The 19,966-nt window shown below is 32.8% G+C and overlaps 1 protein-coding gene and 1 long non-coding RNA gene across 2 annotated transcripts; one reads left to right on the top strand and one right to left on the bottom strand.

Moving 5' to 3' along the window:
- The first annotated feature begins 595 nt into the window (after positions 1-595).
- Positions 596-3,235, top strand: LOC107991393 (uncharacterized). Its single transcript, XR_001763392.2, has 4 exons — positions 596-777; positions 1,763-2,295; positions 2,833-2,892; positions 3,100-3,235. It is a non-coding gene; the product is annotated as an uncharacterized LOC107991393 (long non-coding RNA).
- A 1,216-nt stretch (positions 3,236-4,451) lies between these two features.
- Positions 4,452-7,916, bottom strand: LOC103495725 (RHOMBOID-like protein 9, chloroplastic). The gene is given in 7 exon segments (XM_017046311.2): positions 4,452-4,863; positions 5,415-5,569; positions 5,665-5,696; positions 5,699-5,828; positions 6,021-6,213; positions 6,337-6,541; positions 7,305-7,916. Coding segments are annotated over 7 exon segments (1,464 nt in total). The 5' UTR covers positions 7,804-7,916; the 3' UTR covers positions 4,452-4,613.
- Between the last annotated feature and the right edge of the window lie 12,050 nt (positions 7,917-19,966).

Here is a 19,966-nt window from a genome sequence, read left to right on the forward strand (position 1 = left end):
ATAGGGAAAAGTAGAGATATATTGAGTGGGATCGTGATGACTTCATTATCTTCATTTCTATCATACTAAAATTTTTCCGGGAGAAACTATTTTCATTTCATTTTTTCTTTAAATAATGAAATGATCTTTTTAATAAATGTTTTCAATTAAATAATTGGCTTTTATCAATCAATCCTCATTAAATGGTTATTCTCAAGAATATTATCGTAAATAGTTAATTCCTTTGGAAAAATTCTTAAACAACTTAAATAGAATACATAAAAATAATCCAAATATGATAGCTCAAAAATGGTAGACATATCAAAATATTCAAACAATATCGTTATGTAATGCATAAAAAGTTTAAAACGATTCAAACACATACGTACTTTCTTACATGTGCACTACTAGAAAAATGCTCTTCTATGACATTTCATTAGTAGAAAAAATGAGAGGGGAGAAGAATAACTGTCATAAAAGGTGAAAATGCGCTTTTTTGGCGGGAAAAGACGTTGTTTTCGGATTTCATTTTTCGTGACATTTATTTGCTGTCATAAAAAGGTTTACAAAAATAAATAAATTTATTAAAATAAAAAAAACCCAAAATTTCCCAATATCAAGCCTTAATTTCTAAACCTCCTGCTGACGCCCACCTCCTTCTCACGCTGCGACCTGTCACGCCCACCTCCCGCTCATGCCACAACCTGTCTCTGTCTCTCAACCGCCAACGTCGGCGACTATTGCAACGCACCGCCGATCACCCAACTGAGCGTCGATCGAAGTTGCTTGCCAACGCCAGTGAGTTTCGTTTCTTCTCCCTCCATTTATCTCTTCCCCTGTGGGATTATTTCCAAAGTGTGTTGATCTTATTTCCAAATTTTTCCTTTATCTACTTTCTTCACTTATTCCGACTTCTTGGTCTGCTCGAAACCTTCATATTGTTTCTCCATCTTCTCCAATTTGTTATTAATCTAGATTCCCATTTCTACAAGTGGTAAGATCGTAAGGAAGTTCTACTTCAACCCATTCGTTTTTATTAATCTGTTATTAATCTGTCCAACCTTGGCCACTTGTTTGAATGCTCTTGGAACTTCCAAAAAATTTGTTATGCTAATTGTTTTATTTTCTCTTACAAATTCTAATAACGAAATTTCAGCCATTAACTATATTACTTGGAAAGTGGCTTCAATTTTCTAGAGTTAGAGCTCCAGAAGCTCATTTTATCCATTCCTTTGTTCTTCATTTTACAATTATAGCTTTTTGGATTCTTTTTTCTCCTGTTTCCTTCTTTCGAAAGCATGCCAACTGTCGCGATTTTAGATTTCTTGCTTGTAATTCATTGGTTCTTCTAAAGGGTCAAAAATTCTTGTTTAAAGCTTCTTTGGACAAAGATGTTTCTGATATGTTTCCGCTGATTTTTTTTTAAAATTCATATTAGAGTTGGCCATGAAAAATTGAAAGTATAGCTCTAATGAAAAATGCTATCAAATGTTTTTATAACAACGTATATAAGCTATATCTTCATACTCTAGGATAGCACTCATTATAGTTTCGGAAAAATGCAATAAAAAGCTTAGACTTTTAATTACATGGGTTGTCAGGACTATGGAAAAATGCTATAAAAAGTCTATTAATTATAACCTTTTTTCGTTAGCTTTTGTATATGTTATTTCTTGTAGTGTGGTGAGAATCTATTCCTAGATACGTTGCTGATATGCCATTTTTTATTTTTCCATTAGCTGGATAGTTAAACCCTATTTGTCTTGCTGCTACTCCCACGCAGGGTTTTAAGTGTAACATGGAGTAATGATGCAGAACGTATATTTTCAGGGAGCAGTGATGGGTATGTACATGTACCACCAATTGTTACTTGCAATGAAAATCAATATAATGTACTAATTACTATGAACGTGATCTTCTCCAATTTTGTTGCTAAATTATAGTTACTCCACGTTTGTGCATTCCTCACCCTACTTGCCCTAATTTTATTGCTAAATTAAAGTTACTCTTACTTGTCTTTTGCCAAATGCATAAACAAGATCACCATGGTGAGGATTATTCATAGTCCTTTGCACTAAGGTGAGGATTATTCATAGATCACCATGTTCTTAAATCTATTCATTTCTTACAATTTTTTTTTTGTTTGTTTCCCTTTTAGCTTCATTGCCCATATGAATTGAATTTTGATAAGGTATGTGTTTATAATGTTGGGTAAGAAGTAATAAGATTGTCCCTGACTCTGTTATTGTCTTTTGTTGGTGTATTGTATTGATAGGGATGTGTGCGTCAAACTTGGAGTCTTCATCCAAAGATAAGGTGAGAAGGAAACTTTTGGTCACTACTCATAGGCTCAAATTTGGATATTTCACATCTAGGTAGCCTTCTACTTCTATATGAGATCGACAAGCTAGAATTATAAAATACCAATCGAAACTGACTTTAATGTAGTGAACTATTTTTGGCATAATATCTAAGATGAAGATTCTTTTTTTTTTCACATTACTTTACTGCTAGAGTATAAACAAATATGATGCAGTTGCTGCTAGTGTTCCTCATGATGAAGGGACACAATTCTTGTATTATTGGGATTTTGATTGATATTATTTTTGGATGAAATTGATGAGGATAGTTTTGAGTCCAATGATTTTTTTAGAATGATGAGGATATTTTTGGATAAACTTGCTCTTTATGAATGCTATATGATGATAATATTGGTTTGTTCTTAAAAAGTGTTACCTAAAAGCTTTTAAGAATAACTATGTGATGATAATATTAACTAGTCTTAAAAAGTTTGGTTTTTATCAGAAATCTTAAACTTTTTGCCACCTGAATATTTTGTTCGTCTTTTGTCAGGGGGTTCTTTCATGGTTATTCATTTATTACGGTTCTCATGATCCTAAATCATGCCCTCAGGTATTAAACAATTGCACACTTAGAGTTAGTAGCATCAATAGTAGATCTTATCTTAGGCTGACTTTATGGAAGTCTTTGTTATTCAGTCAATTAAGTCTTGTGGGTTTGTGCGATAGTGTGAACATATACACTACAAAAATCGCACCAAGTCTATTTTCTTAATTTTCTTATATCTAGAAAAATATGGTGACAGCATTTGTTTTTCAGTGGCATTGTTGGATCTATGATGTTAAAGTATGCTGATAATATTGTGAAGGTATTGCTTATTACAACTACAAGCCCTTGATTCATTTGATGAATTTATTTGTACCTTTAAGGTCCTACTACTTAAAGTTGTTATATTCAAGTCCTACTACAATCATCATCAAATGTGTATGTGATGTGTTGTATATATGCTGTGTTGCATATGTGCTGTGTTGTTGAAGTACGTTATATATGTGTTGTGTTGTTGAATTGAATGTGTTATGTTGTTGATGCGTAGAGTCATACTCTAAAATTTCTTTTTTTTTTTTTACTAGGTTTTGCAAGAATCCTTTGGAGCAATGAAGTCGTATTTGCGACAATTCTTCGATGTATTGGCCTTTTTGTAGGTTTGGTAGCAAAATTTTGGTTCAAATGTATTTAAATAGCTTGTTTGTACCAAAACATATATGTTCATTGCTTCATTGGACAAACACTTTACCAACAATTGTACAGATATTAGAAAGTGTATGTTAAACTATATATATTAAAGCATTCATTATTTCTTTCCATATGGGTGTGTTGTATAGTACTTTGTGATTGTATTGGTCTGTGTAATGATATGGTGGTAAGAAAAACAGGGATTCGGTAAGAAATAGGCAAGAAAAACAGAGAGTGAAAATACAATTATGACATTTGAATCTAAAAAAAAACTATCATCGAAAACGTTTTCTTGACAGTTAGTCAAAGTCACGTTAGGTGAAATGATGATAATTAATAAGTGTCATAAATGATAAATAATAACATTTAATATCTATCAAAGAAGATTAATAATGACACTTGTTCGCTGTCATAAAATATGAACAATGACAGTTACTATCTGTCATAAATATAAGTAATGACAGTTATTATCTGTCATCAAATCTAAATAATGACAGTTATAATCTGTCATAAAATAATAGATTATTGACATTTATTCTCTGTCATAAAAAACACATTTCGTGACAGTTTTGTAGAACTGTCATAAAATACTTTCCATGACTGCCACATCAATGACTGCAAAAAACTGTCACGAAATCTTTCTATGACAGCATTTAACTGTCATCGTAGGCCTTTTTTCTACTAGTGGTGTGTTTACACATATATATAACTTAAGAAACGTAACCAATTCAACCTCCTCCATTTCTCGTTTGAACATGGATTCTTTATTCCATTAAGAATGCGTTTCAACAGAGATCAAATCAAAATAATAAAAACAATAACAAGAACATTTCTAGTTTAACTTTTGGAGAAAAAAGGATCGTGGTTGTTATAAAGGGTTAGGTATAAGCAGAAAAAGGAATTTAAAGTTAAAAGTAGGATGGGGTTTTGGAGAGTGGTTAGGTAAAAGTGAGACAAAATTGTAAATTAAAACTTAAATGAGAGGCATATGGAACTTTTGACTGTATATCAAGCCCTTGCAAACCACACTCTAGAGAGACATATAATATTTTGACAATACATACAATATTTTCTTCTCAATAAACCGCAACTAAATTAAATTAAAAATGAATAACACTCAAAAGTCCGAAGTGGTGGAAGGGAGGTTGAACAAAGAACACCAAACTTATGAATCCCATAATGAAAAGAACAAAAAAAGCAAATGATTTGCAAGGATTAGCATATTTCCTAACGACCTTTATTCCCTTTTCTTGGCCTCTTCTTGATGAAGAAGAAGCATCATTGACCTTCCCAAGTGGGGATGTTAGAAACCCATATAACATCCCACTAAAAGCTGCTCCTGTGTGAGTCCTACAATTATTTACAACACACCACCAAATTAACCAAACATTTCTACATTATCATTATTATTTCATTTTTATGCTTTAAACTTATAATGCTTGCTCATATTTCTCTTCACAAGCCTTGAAACAATTTAAAAAATACCTTTTCTCTTTCATCGTTGGTTTCTTAGTTGCCGATATATAAAAGTACGAGTGTTTGGACCCTCAACTTTAAGTGAATAGAATGAGGTATTATAACTCATATAATAGTTGGTATTCCTCGCTATTATAATAATCTACAGTATAACTAACAACAATATTATTATGTTATTTTTAATCTCTTTTTGTTGCAATGGTTTACTATTTTATTATTTATTATAGTATTTTACTATTTTCTATGTATAGTAATACCCGAATACACAAATTATATTATAGCAAGGACTTGTACCAAACAAATATTATTATAACCCTCTGGACTATAGTATAACCAATTTAGTAACCCTATAAAGTCGTCTAGAGAGAGGGAAAAGTAAGGCATGTTTTTTTTGTTGCTTCAAATGAGAAATTTTCTTAACTCACCATTCATCAATGGGACCAATATTGCTTAAAATGGAACTTATGACAGCTGCAACTAATGCTTTCAAAAACATCTTGTCTGAAACATCCTTTGTCACAACATCTTTGTTCTGGAATTGGTAACTAAGCCAAGCTCCAATCATTGCAAACACTGGCCCCTGTTCCAAGGGTGCAATATATAGTTCACATTAAACGATAAACATCTCAATAAATGTATCATCGTTTTGTCTCGTAAGTGTTTGAGCTAGCTTACCGTCCCACCCACAGTTGGATTAGGAGTATGCTTGTGAGATTACCAGAAACTCCTCCTAAGACATAGATCAAGAAAAATGTAAAAGGACCATATTTTCTACAAACTTGGCGGCCAAATGTAAGAAGTGTCCAACAACTGAGAGCAACATGAAGAACCCCTGAATGCTGCATTTATAAAAAGGTTAATATAGGCAAGGCATTTTTTTAGTACATTCAAAAGAAATTATTTCAATGCCCAAATCGAGAAAACACTTAATTAAACTATGTTTAAATTGACGCTTTTTGAAAGACAATGGAATAAAATGTCGAAAACAGTTATAGAATGGAAACACGAACCGAGTTATATCAATGTTGTACCAGAAACATAGGTGTAACAAGCCTCCACCATTCTCCTACTAGGATCAGCTCATTGATCTTTGCTCCATACAGAGAAGGAAGTGAAAAGAGTTGTAGTTCCGAGTTTTTTACTGGACTTGCTATTTCAAATAAGAAAACTGCTATATTTATGGATACCAAAGCGCTTCTGCATATATATATTTCCAAAAGCAACCTATTAGAACATATATTCTGCATCAAACATTAATAAATATGAATTTGTGATGACTTATAAAACGTATTTTTCTTATAGAAAATCATTGGTTTTCGTTCAATTAATCGTAACTATGAACCTTACATCAAATAGAGATCACAAACTTCTTCTTCTTGTAGTTGAGTTGTGTCTGGCATGCTTTTGTGAGTCATACCGCTCAGTTTCACGTGTTGTATTTGCGACTTGTCGTCATCTTTAACATAATCTTCGAAAGGAGATGTTGTGAACACCAATTTGCCTTCTTGTTGATCATCAAAACTAGATAGAGGATGTTTGTGCAAATCTGTATCTGCTATAGATATCAAATTCTGAAATGGCTACAAATTGCTACGATATTAAATGATTTAAAGGTTTCTATGTTGGTTCTATTTTTTGGATTATTATGAACTTTTAACTAGTTTTTATGACTGACATTTGCATTTAAAAAAAAAAAAAAAAAAAACAATTAAAGTTGTTATCTCAACTTGCATAAAGTAAGAACTATACCGACTAGAAGGACAGAATCTCTCCCAACCAACTTGCGTAAAGTAAGAACTCAAAAAAAGAAAAAGAAACTTCCATTTGTCATAACCCTTAAACAAAATATCTGATATATATAGGGGCACTATATTCCCCAAAAAAAAAAATCTGATATACATACATATATAGGCACATTTTCATTCATTTATCTAAAAGTAGTAATCTACATGAACGAATTTACTGTATGCATAGATTTAATAATGTTTTAAAAGGTCAATTCTACGCGAACTAGTCGACTATAGAAAATTAAATGATAATTTTCTTTTTAAAAATTGGAATAAAATAAAATACTTGAAACTACACAAGAAAAAAAAGCTAAAAACCAAAAGTGGATTTACGTATTTTAACTAATATAAATACAATGAATTCATGATATAATATATAGATATTTAAACTTACAATAATTTATCTACTTAAACTTTTGAATTTAACGAGGAATGAAACGCTAATATCTATCTATACTAGTTTAGAGAGATAAATCATGAAAAATAGAACAATAACATATAAATGAATTTGGATCCAAAAGAGTTTACCTTTATCAACTTTTTGAAAATAAGCATCAAGCAATTGAAGCTCCTTCTTTGCTTTGAACTGACCTGTATCAAGAACTTTCATCTTCTCTAAAGAATCTAAATTTTTCTTATCCCCAAGACCTTGAAGCCTTCCAAAATAAGAACCCAATGATCTCAATTGTTTCTCATTGGTAGTACACTTCCAAACCTGACTTAATTTTTCTAATACTTTTGAGTACTCAAAATTCAAACCATTACTACATCTCACATGTTGCAATAATGCTTTCAACCCTCCTATCGACTTCCTCGCTCTCGTCGAGATTTTGACGACAGATGAATCATTATTATGTATTTCCCAATTATGATGTTTGGAGTACGTGACCAAAATTGGTAGATTATTCTTTGAAACCACAACATCGCATTTGCAAATACATACTCTCTTATTAGGCTTGGAAATCGTTTGCGTTGGATTAAGCAAGTCGTTAAAGTTTCTTATTTGGAAAAAAGTGGGAACAGCCATGATTTGAACCTTTGAGCGTATATTTGAGCTAATGAAGAAAAGGGAAGAATATATATTTGGAGGGTAAGTTAGGTTTTCGGAGTTGAGAAGAGGCTTCCACTAATTTGCACGGGACATTGAGATTTTGTATATATAATTTCATTAAATTAAAGATGATTGGATTTTAAAAAATCTATATAATCTGTGCCTTATCTACATTAATCCATTAAAAATATGCCACATTTCAGACTGTTAAACTGTTATTGGCTACTGGACCACTTGAGAAATCTAAGTGGAGCCCACCAAAACAGTAGATTGGGTTGGGATTTGAAATTAGAGTTTTTGTGTGCCAGGTCAGCAGTAGGGGGTCAAAACTATTCTCAACCATCAGCTTCTCTCAACTTTGTCTGGCTAAGAACTTAGTGGTGGGGCCATTTTGAAAAGAATATTGTGTTGTATTCCATAGTTTTCATTGCACAATGTCCAATTTTATAAACTTTATTTTTAGAGAGATTGCATCCTATGATAAAAATAAATTTAGAAAAAAACAACGCGTAGCATCTTGTTTTTACATATTAGTAACTATATATGTCGTACAATTATGAGAGAACTATCAAAAGACTATCAAAAAACTATTAGAGGACTATCAGAGAACTATCCACTTCTAAATTTGCTATTTTTGCAATTTAAAAAATGTAGTGACATGGATTCTATTATTATAAAATATTTTGATATTTTTGCAAACCGTCTTTATTATTATTTTTTATTATTTTGGACAGATCATAGATGATGAAAATAATTTATCAATCTTGAATGACTTGTGCAGAAGAAAAATTCAAGACGTATTATACTAATGAGTGGCTCATGTATTATGTATCATATTCTAGTCACTTTATCTAGTTTTCTATTTATGTTATGTGGAGGAATCACAGTTGTTTTTTCTTTCCCAAAAAAGTTAGATGTATAGGTTGAAAGTTAAACATGGTTAACTATATTACTACAAAAACAAACTCTCTTGACGGTTTTAAAATTGTCATTAAAGCCAGAGTCAAGAAGGCCAAAGTTTTTGACAGTTAATAAAACATTAAGAATAATGAACGTTGATGTTTTATAAACATCAAGTATACAGATTTTCATGACAGTTAAAAACCATCAAGAGTATGAATGTTCATGATAGTTAAAAACCATCAAGAGTATGAGTGTTCATTATTATTTTTTTATTATTATTTTGGACAGATCGTAGATGATGAAAATAATTTATCAATCTTGAATGACTTGTGCGGAAGAAAAATTCAACAAATATTATACTAATGAGTAGCTCATGTATTATGTATGCTATTGTAGTCACTTTTTTTAGTTTTCCATTTATGTTATGCGGGGAAATCATAGTGATTTTTTTTTCTTTCCCAAAAAAGTTAAATGTATAGGTTGAAAGTTAAACATGGTTAACTATACTACATAAAAAAAAACTCTCTTGATGGTTTTAAAATCGTCATTGAAGCCAGCGTCAAGAAAGCCAAAGTTCTTGACAATTAATAAAACGTTAAGAATAGTGAACCGTTCACGTTTTATAAACGTCAAGTATACAAATTTCCATGACAGTTAAAAACCGTCAAGAGTATGAGTATTCGTGACATTTAAAAACCGTCAAGAATATGAGTGTTTATGACATTTAAAAACCGTCAAGAGTATAATAACCGTCAAGAAATTAATTGTTTATGACATCGAAAAATCGTCAAGAATGCACCCGTTTATGATATTTTAAAACTATCAAGAATATACTTTTTCTATGATTTTTAAACACCGTCAAGCATGTTTTTAATTTTTTAAAAAAATTATAATTCAATTATATTTTTGTCCCTGTATTGTGCTCCCATAGAGTATAGTGGTCCAAGAACAGTTTCATACATATATATGAACGATGATATTCATCAAATATAATTTCAAAACTCGAACATATATAAATAAAACCTTTCACCATATATATATATATATATATATATAATCATTTCCAAAACTTACATATATATGAGTATTTCAGATCATTTACAAATGCAATATAAATAATTTCATTAGATTGCCACGAATTCAACTCAACATCCCAATTAACTAGCTTATCCTAAAACTATCTAGTTATAATAAATCTAATCTCAAAAGTATACCAATTAACAAAATGGTAGTATTCTTAAGTGTACCAATCCACATTTTGGAGCTTGAGTGACATCTCTTGTTTCACCTTCTCGTCGACGATGACGATAAAGCTGTCATCGATGAGGGCATTGTCATCTGACTTCAACCATTTTCTAATATACACATTTTGAAATATTTCATCATCTCGAAATGCTATTGCATATGTTATCATCGGTTGAAGGTCGATTTTTGCTTTGCCCCATCAAGTCATTAGATAAAAATTATGTCGTGATCGGACACTTGCTACAATGGAGGATGATGTGAAGGGATAAAACAACAGATGTACCAATTCTTTCTTAAAAAATAAGCTCAAATTCGTAACACATATTTAGTAGGTTAAATCCGATGCATCACATCTAAAAATAAGAGACTCGTTTGTTACTATTTGATCGTTGAAAATTGTGTTTGTTTTACACAATTTCTTGATCAACCAAATTTCGTAAACAAAACAACTTTTTTAAAACTATTTTTGTAAGCCTCGATTGATAACTATATAGTTTTTGGTTTTAGAAAATTAAGCTTATAAATAGTCCTTCCACCTGTACCAAATTTATGTTTTTTATCTACTTTTTACCAAAATATTTGGGATCTTTTAAAAAATATAACAAAGTGGCAATCTATTTACACTGTATAGAATAATTTCGAAAACGAAGAAAGCTCATATACCTACAATGAAAAATACAAAAAATGCATCATCAACCACACCGTCAACAACACAAGTAATATATTTGGTATACAATCGTTTAGATTTGACTATTGTTTGATATACGATCGTTTAGATTTGATCGTTCAGATTTGGATAGTAAAATCTAAACAATTTATTTTCAACTTTCTCTATACACAATCATTTAATTTGATTACACGATTATTTAATTTGGTAATAGAATCATTTAGATTACACAATCATTTAATTTGGTTATAGAATCATTTAGATTTGGTACACGATCATTATATCAAGATCGTTTAGATTTGACTAAACAATTTTTTTTTTTTTTTATACAAGATCTAGTAAATTTGGCTTTTTTATTTGAGAGAAGGAAAGGATTGGCTTCACAAAATTAGGCCGCTTTTTTCCTGTTTTATTTTGTCATTTCAATATTCTTTTGTTCTGAAGAATAGAAAAAAGAATTTGTACCACATCAATTTTCAATTGCAAGTGGGGAATAAAAAAAGAGTAATAGATCCATTCATGTGGGTTTTGGTTTTTTGCTGAGAATTACTAATATTTTATCTCACACCTTTTCACTTCTTTTGCTAGGCATAGCAAATGGCTAGGATTGCTGAACTTTCACTTTTTCATGCTAAATTCAAACTGCTTTTGCTTTCAAATTATGGAGTTCCAACTAGTTGAGGCATGTAAGGTTGAGAATTCATGGAGCATTCAGTACATGAACAAAAAAGTAAATCCAATATCTTAGTACAACATGAATTATTAAATTCCCTTCCTTTCACATGTATTTACGGCTTTAAAGAGATTGAAAACCGAGCAAAGGCATGGTTACTGAATATAATCATCCATTCATGAATGATACATTTAATGATACTGAAATGAAAGAAAATGGCATCTTAAATAAGCACAAAGAGTAAGCTTACCAAAATTACATGGTAGGTTCTAAATTAACGCTGAAATGCCCATAAAAACAACTGGTTACTAGTTATCAATTTTGATGCACAAACATGAAAACGCTTCTAAGTGAGAACTACCTTAGGGTGGATGTAAAAGCAACCGATTCGAGGCTAAATCATCTTAATTTAGAGTCTACCTCTGCCTTTTGATAGAAATTCTTGATGTTTTTTTCTTTGAAATCACTTATTTCTTGACGTTTTGTTTTTCAAAAAACGTCGCGTAATTAAAACTACAAATGTCAAGAGAGTCCTTTTTTCAAAAAGTATCAAGTAATTACGACTACAAAAGTTAAGTTATACACTAGTTACTGCTTAGTTAAATAGATTGGATTTACTTAATTATGTTTAGATAGAGAGTTCATGAATTCGTAAATTAGAGAGAAGACACATCCATAAAACGAATTATGTTCATGTATTTAAGAGAGAAGTTATGAGATTTTTTGGTTTATCTCCTTGGGTGTTATCGTAATCTAAAATATGAAAATTTCAATTTATGGAACCCACTACATTACGTTTCATAGCCTACTGAAAATGCACATCCCTCCCAGACCACCTACTCTTAGCCAAGAGATGGCGTAAAGCCAACAAACACCGTTCTCCTTCTAACGATATCCATTGGCTCTGCTAAAACTAAAAGTAAACTAAACTCCAAACATACACAATGGAAATAAGAACAAACTCATACCATTACATAGTGAAGCCCAAACTTATAAAAAAAACCACGAGTCCGAGATACACATAAACACAATAGCAAAATACCAAAGTTTATACAACACAAAGACAAACCCTATACAACCCACAACTAAAACTACTGAAACAAACTCATGTACAGACTAGAGAAATACAAATGTAAAACACATAATAGTTATAAAATTTGAGGTAAACACTAACGATATGCAGATGAAGTTAGGTGTCGAGTCCATGAACTCTAAATGAAAAGTAAGAAAACATTTTTGGAAAGCATGAGCTAAAGCTCAATGAGTGACTAGTTTTAAAACTAAACATGCTTGTTAAATCATGAGTAATAAACAACTTAAACAAATACATTTGACCAAAGCAAAGGAAAGCAAATATATGGTTATCAAACTTAAACAGTTGTCTCAAACATTTCTGTCATTTGCTATATCCTGAATCTCTGTACATCTACAAGATGAAAATCTACGCATCAATAGATCCCTATCTTGTGATGTGATACTACGAGATGAAAATATAGGCATCAGTAATGCCCTATCTTGTGATAGCTACCATAAGATGGAAAATCTAGGCATCCCTAGAAGCCTTCATCTTTAACCTAGTCTCAGTGATGGAAACTCTAGGTATCTACTGAATATCCCCCATCACAAGACCTCGGTGCACAGACAAATCTCTCCTGTAGGGTGATAACTTGTAGAAATACAAGTTATTATAGCCTCTTTTATAGAATAACGAAACCAAAATGTAAAAGAAGTGTATCAAAATGCCTTAATTACGTTAGTATTTAGAAATGCACTTTACATAAGCATCTATGTCTGTTTTACTGCATTTCAATGTCTTAACGCAAGAATAAAAGCAAAAGAAAATATTACTGAATCGTAGAGGATATCGCACAAGAGCTACACGAGAAGAGTCCATCTGGTGAAAACAAATGCTCGACAAGGAGTTTCATCATTATGCAAGGATGATGCACTAGAAAACAAGAATGGTAGTTGGAGATAATGTGACTTGACAATGGCGACTTTTGAGGCTGACATGATCAGAAGAATAGAAGCTTTCCACTGGAAATTGCCTATATAAAGGACTTTATCACCATCAAGAAAAGAGTCGGCTGTGTGAAAAGTCATATGCTTATATCCGATCAGAAGCCTAAAGAGGCCAATATTGAAATTTATATCCTAAAACTCGTAGTTTGTAGTTAAAATTATATTTTATTCAATAAAGTAGTTATTGATGACTTATTAGTGAAAATATAATACTATAATCTTAAATCTAATTCACTAAGGTCTCCAGGCTATCTAGTGTAGACTTGAACTTTATGTAGAGACATAAATGTGGATCAAGTTTGAGTTTATAGCCCAAACGGTCTATAGTATATGAATAAGGTTGGACGCCTTATTCCGATAATACTATGGATGCGGCCTGCTCTGTAGTTAGTATAAACGATGTGATCCTGAATCGTTCATATAAAGTCATAGAAGTGTGGGCATTCTATGTAAAGAGTTTACATAAGACTGAAACTATGAAATAGTCACTTTTAAGTTATAAAACTGTTGACTATATAAACGGACTATTTCGATTATGATGACCTAGGTAACTTAATCTTAATCCCGAGTTAACTAGGAAGTTCTGTTTAAACGGTATTATTCTTAGATCTACATAAGTGAGGGCAGCTCAACGACACTGGTCCAATAAGCCTCCCATTTCAAGGTTAAGGCCGAGTAGATGGTTAGTAGATAGGTTATTCCTTTAAGGACTGTATCCAAGTCTTGAACAAGGGATCTGAAGGGAAAAACATCAAGAGACATGTTGTAGCGGAATAAAAAGAATCATGCTTTACTCTATATGCATCTAAACGATTTAGAAGTTGACATGCATGTGTTATGCGATGGACCTAAACGAAGAGCATAAAAGGTAAACGATGAACTTACCTTTTATAGTTCTGAACTTCTTCTTCGATCCAAAGTTTCTTCTTTGCCTGAAAATCACGAGCAATGACAACCACTAAGTTGACCTACTAATCCCAGGACCAAGAACGGAGTTGTGAGATTCAGTTTTGTGAAGTAAAACTTAGAGAGAAAGGAAGGAGGTGTATCGTTTAGGTGATTTTTTCAGCAAAAACATCATCATTTCTCATTCTGTAATGAGAAGTTTATATATGAAATTTACATGCGAATTGCATGCAAATTATTTCATTTAATCTCAACACTTAATTAATCCATTAACTCTTAATGGAATTAGTGGCTTCTATTTCACAATAGGCTGCCACATTGCCCATTAACTTTTAATTAATTAAGTAATTAGCCAAAAGGGGTAATTTGGTCATTTGAACAATTACGTAAAGTCAAACTTTGACTTTTCTTAGTTAAAAGTCAACTTTTTGACTTTTTGCTATTTTACCCGTCTTGACTAATTCTAACCTCTCGAGTATGAATCCGCATTCATTTTTCTAAAATTCAAATCATATTTGAATATAAATCCGGTCAAAGTTCAAAGTTTAAAGTCAACATGTTGACTTTTACAACTTTGACCGTTTCAAAACTTTCCAAGCTTCTAAATATGAATCTATATTTATATTTATTTAAATCATATTTAAACACAAAGCTTAAAGTTTATTTCTACCGATTTATATCTTATATATTTGTTGGTTTGTCTCTCTTTTCTTAATTCGAACAATTCGAGTTACTTCAACATACTTGTTCTTAGTTGAATCCATATGAGCTAGTAGGGGAACCTAATGGACCTATAAATCATGGGCTTCAACGATTCGAGATTAATTGGATAAACTCTTTTAGACGAAGCTTAATCAACGTTCGTCAACTAAAGAGTCATTCCACTAAAGACTCTTAGTTGCAGTCCCCTCACTATAGATATATTTCTATCCACCTGATATAACCATGATGATACGTCGATCATTCACAGTTTGTTTGTAATCTTGGCTGGGTCAACATACCGTTTTACCACATAGATTACATCTTTCTCCTTAAGACCCACTTATCCACTGTTGAACAATTGGTTTAAGGTCCAACCTATAAACCTGAATCCTTCTTGGGTCAATGAGAAGGTGGGGCCCCTTGTTCAAGACTTGGATTCAGTCCTTAAGGGAACAACCTATCTACTATCCTAAAAATGGGTAGGAGTGAATTCCGTCTTGCACCCTATGTCCCTAGCTATCCACTCGGTCTTATCCCCGAAATGGGAGGCTTATTGGGCCAGCGATGATGAGCTGCTTTCACCTATGCAGATCTAAGGATACTACCAAATGAACAGAAATTCATAGTTAGCTCAAGATTAAGATCAAGTTACCTAGGTTATCAGAATTGAAATAGTCAATTTATAGTTTACGGTGTTATAACTAAAAGTGACTATTTCGTGGTTCCAGTCTTATGCAAACCATTTACATAGGACGCCCCCACTCCTATGTCTCTACATGAACGATTCAGGATTACATCGTTTGTACTAACTACGGAGCGGGCCGCATCCATAGTTTTTTCCAGAATAAGGTGCCCAACCTTATTCATACACTATAGACTATTTGGGATATTAACTCGAACTTAATCCATGTTTATCTCTACATAAAGTTCAAGTGTATTTGACAAACTTATTAAAATAGCATCGGGACCTTATTTATTGGTTATAAGACTATAGCATTCAATAATAAATTTTATTGAATCAAATAAAAAAGTACGAGTTTTAGGACACAAATTCCAACAGGATCTGCCCTCTCATTGGCCCGAGAAGGATTCAGTTTAGAGATTGGACCTTAAATCAAATGTTCAATAGTGAATCAGTGGGACTTAAGGAACAAAATGTAGTCTCAGAGGTAAAATGGTATTTTCACCCAACCGAGGTTACGAACAAATTGTGAAGGATTAACTTACTGATCATGGCTAATGGAAGAACGGACAGAAATATATCTATAATGAGGGGAGTGCAACTACAAGACTTTAGTGGAATGATTCGTTAGTTAACGAACGTTAATTAGCTCGATCTAAAAGGGTTTAGCTAGCTAATCTCGAATCATTGGAGCCCATGATCTATAGATCTATTAAGTTCCTCTGCTAGCTCTCATATGGAATTAACTTAGAATAATATGTTGGAATAATTCGAATTGTTCAAATTAGGTAAAGAGAGAGAAATCGACGAATATGTATGATATAGGCATCGATTATAAGTTTGAGACAGAAATTTATGTTTAAATATAACTTAAATATCAAAAATATGAACACAGATTCATATTCGAGCTCGAAATTGATGGAAATGGTCGAAGTTGTAAAAAGTTAAAATGTTGACTTTTCACTTTGAAAAGTCAAACTTTAACAGACTTCATATTCAAATGTGATTTGGATTTTGGAAAAATGAATGTGGATTCATGCTCAAGAGATCGAAATTAGTCAAGGTGAACAAAATGGTAAAAAGTCAAAATGTTGACTTTTAACTGGAAAAAGTCAAAGTTTGATTTTGACTTGAATGGTCAAATGAGCATATTGCCCTTGGACTTTGTTAGTGGGAAAATCCAACATTTTTTGGGTAATCCCACTAACACTTAGTGGGATAAATGACTACATGAGATATAGACACCTAATTTACTAAGTTCCACTAATGCTGAGTGGAAGATTAGGTGTTGAGATTTTGTGCACTAATTTCATGCATTTTTGCATCTAATTAGTTTATTTAAAGACGTTTTTTCAAAAGTTTCAAGACTTTTTGAAAGTTTGGTTATTTTTATTTTCATAAAAATATATACTAAAGTAATTTCTCTCTTAAATCTCCAAAACCCTAAAATTCCTCATTTTTCCATCACTCTCCCAATATTCCTTCACTTAGCGAGTCCCACAACCCAATTCTAAGTATGGAGAATAGCGGGTCAACACTAGTGGTGGTCCTGATTTGTGCTCATGAAGAGATATCGAAGATCAGAAGGCTTCAAAGGCAAGTTTTTTCCTTAACCTTATTTGTTTTAATTAAGGCTTTTTAAACATGTTGACTTCTAAATTAGTTTAGATGCATCTAGAGTAATTTCTGATCCGTTCTTCCATTGCACATGTCTTGTTTTTCCATCAGCCAAAACATAGAGAAGGGCAGAAAGAAGTAGCCTTTCTGCTGTCTATAAAGAGATTCTTTCTTCTTCTCCGACTAAGTTCTGAGTGAAAGCTTAGAGTTTGAAGGAAAGGAAGTCCATTTCCCACTTCCCCTAACTTAGATTTTAAACACTTTCCACTCCTTTTCCTTTCCATTTTTAGATTCTTTCTAATATATGTTCTTCATATTGTACATTGGTCGAAGGCCTATATTCTTTTAAATATACATTACATGTTTATATCCCTTCAATCGACTCATCTCTTTACTATTCACCTGTCAATGTGTTATTCATAGTTTAGTCTCATGATAAGTTGCTTTCCTTATAACTCTTATCATGTTAGTTGAGCTATTTTCATCACTTGGCTAGTGTATATTGCCAACTACCAGAGAGTGCAAGTAGCTAGGATATGGCTAACATACAAAGAGGAGTTTGGAGACAAACTCCGCCTTGACGAGATAACTTCTATCATTTGTACCCTAAAAGGAGAACAAGTGTGGAAAATAGGCACTGAGAGGTTGCTATCCTTAACCGTGAAGTTCTATATGTTTTATAAGTGAGTTCTTCTCGATATATCTCGCCTAACTAACTTGAGTCATTTGTACCTCAATAGGAGGGCAAGTGTGTCGTTTAAAGACTCCTAAAAGAGCTCACCTTAATCATAGACTAGTTATGAGGGTCATATCGCGCCAAGACTTTCACAGTCTAATCGCCTAACTATGCATAGACATTCCTTCACCCATTCTCGAGTTAGTTTGTATCTCCATTTTGCATCCACTTAACCCCTCTTTACAGAATCTCTAGCGTATATAAGTAGTTATAGTTTAGCTTACATTTATTTATTTATTATTCATTATTCTTTTATACCGCCTAATTGATGAGTAAATCAAAGAATTAACATTTGGGGGCCATTTGGGGGAAGGAAAGGAATATGAGGAGAAATGAATAAGGAGAGGAGGATTATGCAAAGGAAAGGATTATTTATAATGAGGGATTGTTTATAATCCTTGTTTGGGGAAAGGATTAAGTAGAAGGATTATGAGGGATTATTTATAATCCTTGTTTGGGGGAAGGATTAAGTGGAATGATTATGGGGTATTATTTTTAATCTTTATCATTGTTTGGGAGAAGGATTATATGGGAAAGATTATGACCAATTTTTTTCCATTACTTTTGTTTATTCTTAAATGAATCAAAATTTCTAATTTCCATTTTTATTTACAAATTGAATTTATGTTTGTTCATCATGCGACGTGAAATTTTTTTTAAACGTGTAATTGTTAGCGTAATGCATGTGCAATTACCATAATTCGCTAACGCATCATTTTGAACCGTATATTGATATGCGTTATGCAACAATTCCATAAACAATGATTTACACACCATCGAAGAATGTTAAATAAAGTGAAATAAATCTGTAACGTGAATTACAACAAAGAAAATGGCAAAGGCAATAAATCTAAATCCATGGTTCGAGAAAAAAAATAAAGCATTATAAAAGTTCTCTACGAGAAAGATATCAGCATAGTCACAAGACACCGCTAAAGAGGATCCTGCAGTAAGTGGCCTTCATCGGATCAGACATCTTGATGAAGCTTCTCATGAGCGACACCTTCTGATTCACTAGCATGATGCACTTACTCATCTCTGCCATAGTAAGGCTCGAGATGGCCTCCATATGCTTAATCATTGTGCCGCCATCGCGTCCTCCTGGCTAATAGCTTTCTCTGGCCATTCTGCAATGGTTCTCAGCTGATCAGTCACAGCGTCCATACATTCGCGAATTAGGTCGTACGTCTCAAACTGCTGCATGGAGTGCTTCCTTTTCTATCCGCTAAAGCCCGTCCTAACATCGCTCGATCGGCCAAATCAACCGCCCATCATGTCCTCAGGCGACATGTTCATCCTCGGGCTCCACATAGTAGGGAATTTCATGTCCATGCCATCCTCTGGGACACTATCATTGTCAATCGGCATGTTCGAAGCGATGTTTGCAAAGGTCTCCGCACAGGCCTCCGTGGCTCGATCTTTCTTGAAAACGTAAAAAAAGCAACAAAGCAATTAGTATTCCATAAAAACCAGTTAGTCATATAATTATGTTCATACTCTTACCCAGACCCAAAGATCGAACACGTCCCTCTCGACGATGATGCACTGACGTCATCGTTCCAGCCGAAGCCACTATTTGTTGGGCCTCTCATCTCGATAATGGCCTGAAATGTCTTCTTCAACAACGTTATTCGGCTTTCGATGACGGTCATCATCAGACTGCAACTGACGATTCTTTCCCCTAACATCCTCACCAGCTGTGTTAAATAACCAGGGCTGAAGGTCCCATTATCCGACCTCCACCCCCTCCCCTTGTGTTAACCAAGTCCACGAGGCAGTCTACTTGGCACGCCTCCTCCACATGTGTCTAGGAATGCTTTGGGCTCCTAGAAGAACTTTCCATTCTTATACAAAAAAGGAATCACTACACGTACTGTACGATACATTCAATGAGTAAATATATTTGAACAACACAAGACACCAAATATGTTATCCAATTAACCAATAAGGTAATTAAACATATAGACATACATCTTTCTAAACCAA

This window comes from Cucumis melo, chromosome 7 (assembly GCF_025177605.1).
Source record: "Cucumis melo cultivar AY chromosome 7, USDA_Cmelo_AY_1.0, whole genome shotgun sequence".
NCBI classification, from domain to species: Eukaryota; Viridiplantae; Streptophyta; class Magnoliopsida; order Cucurbitales; family Cucurbitaceae; genus Cucumis; species Cucumis melo.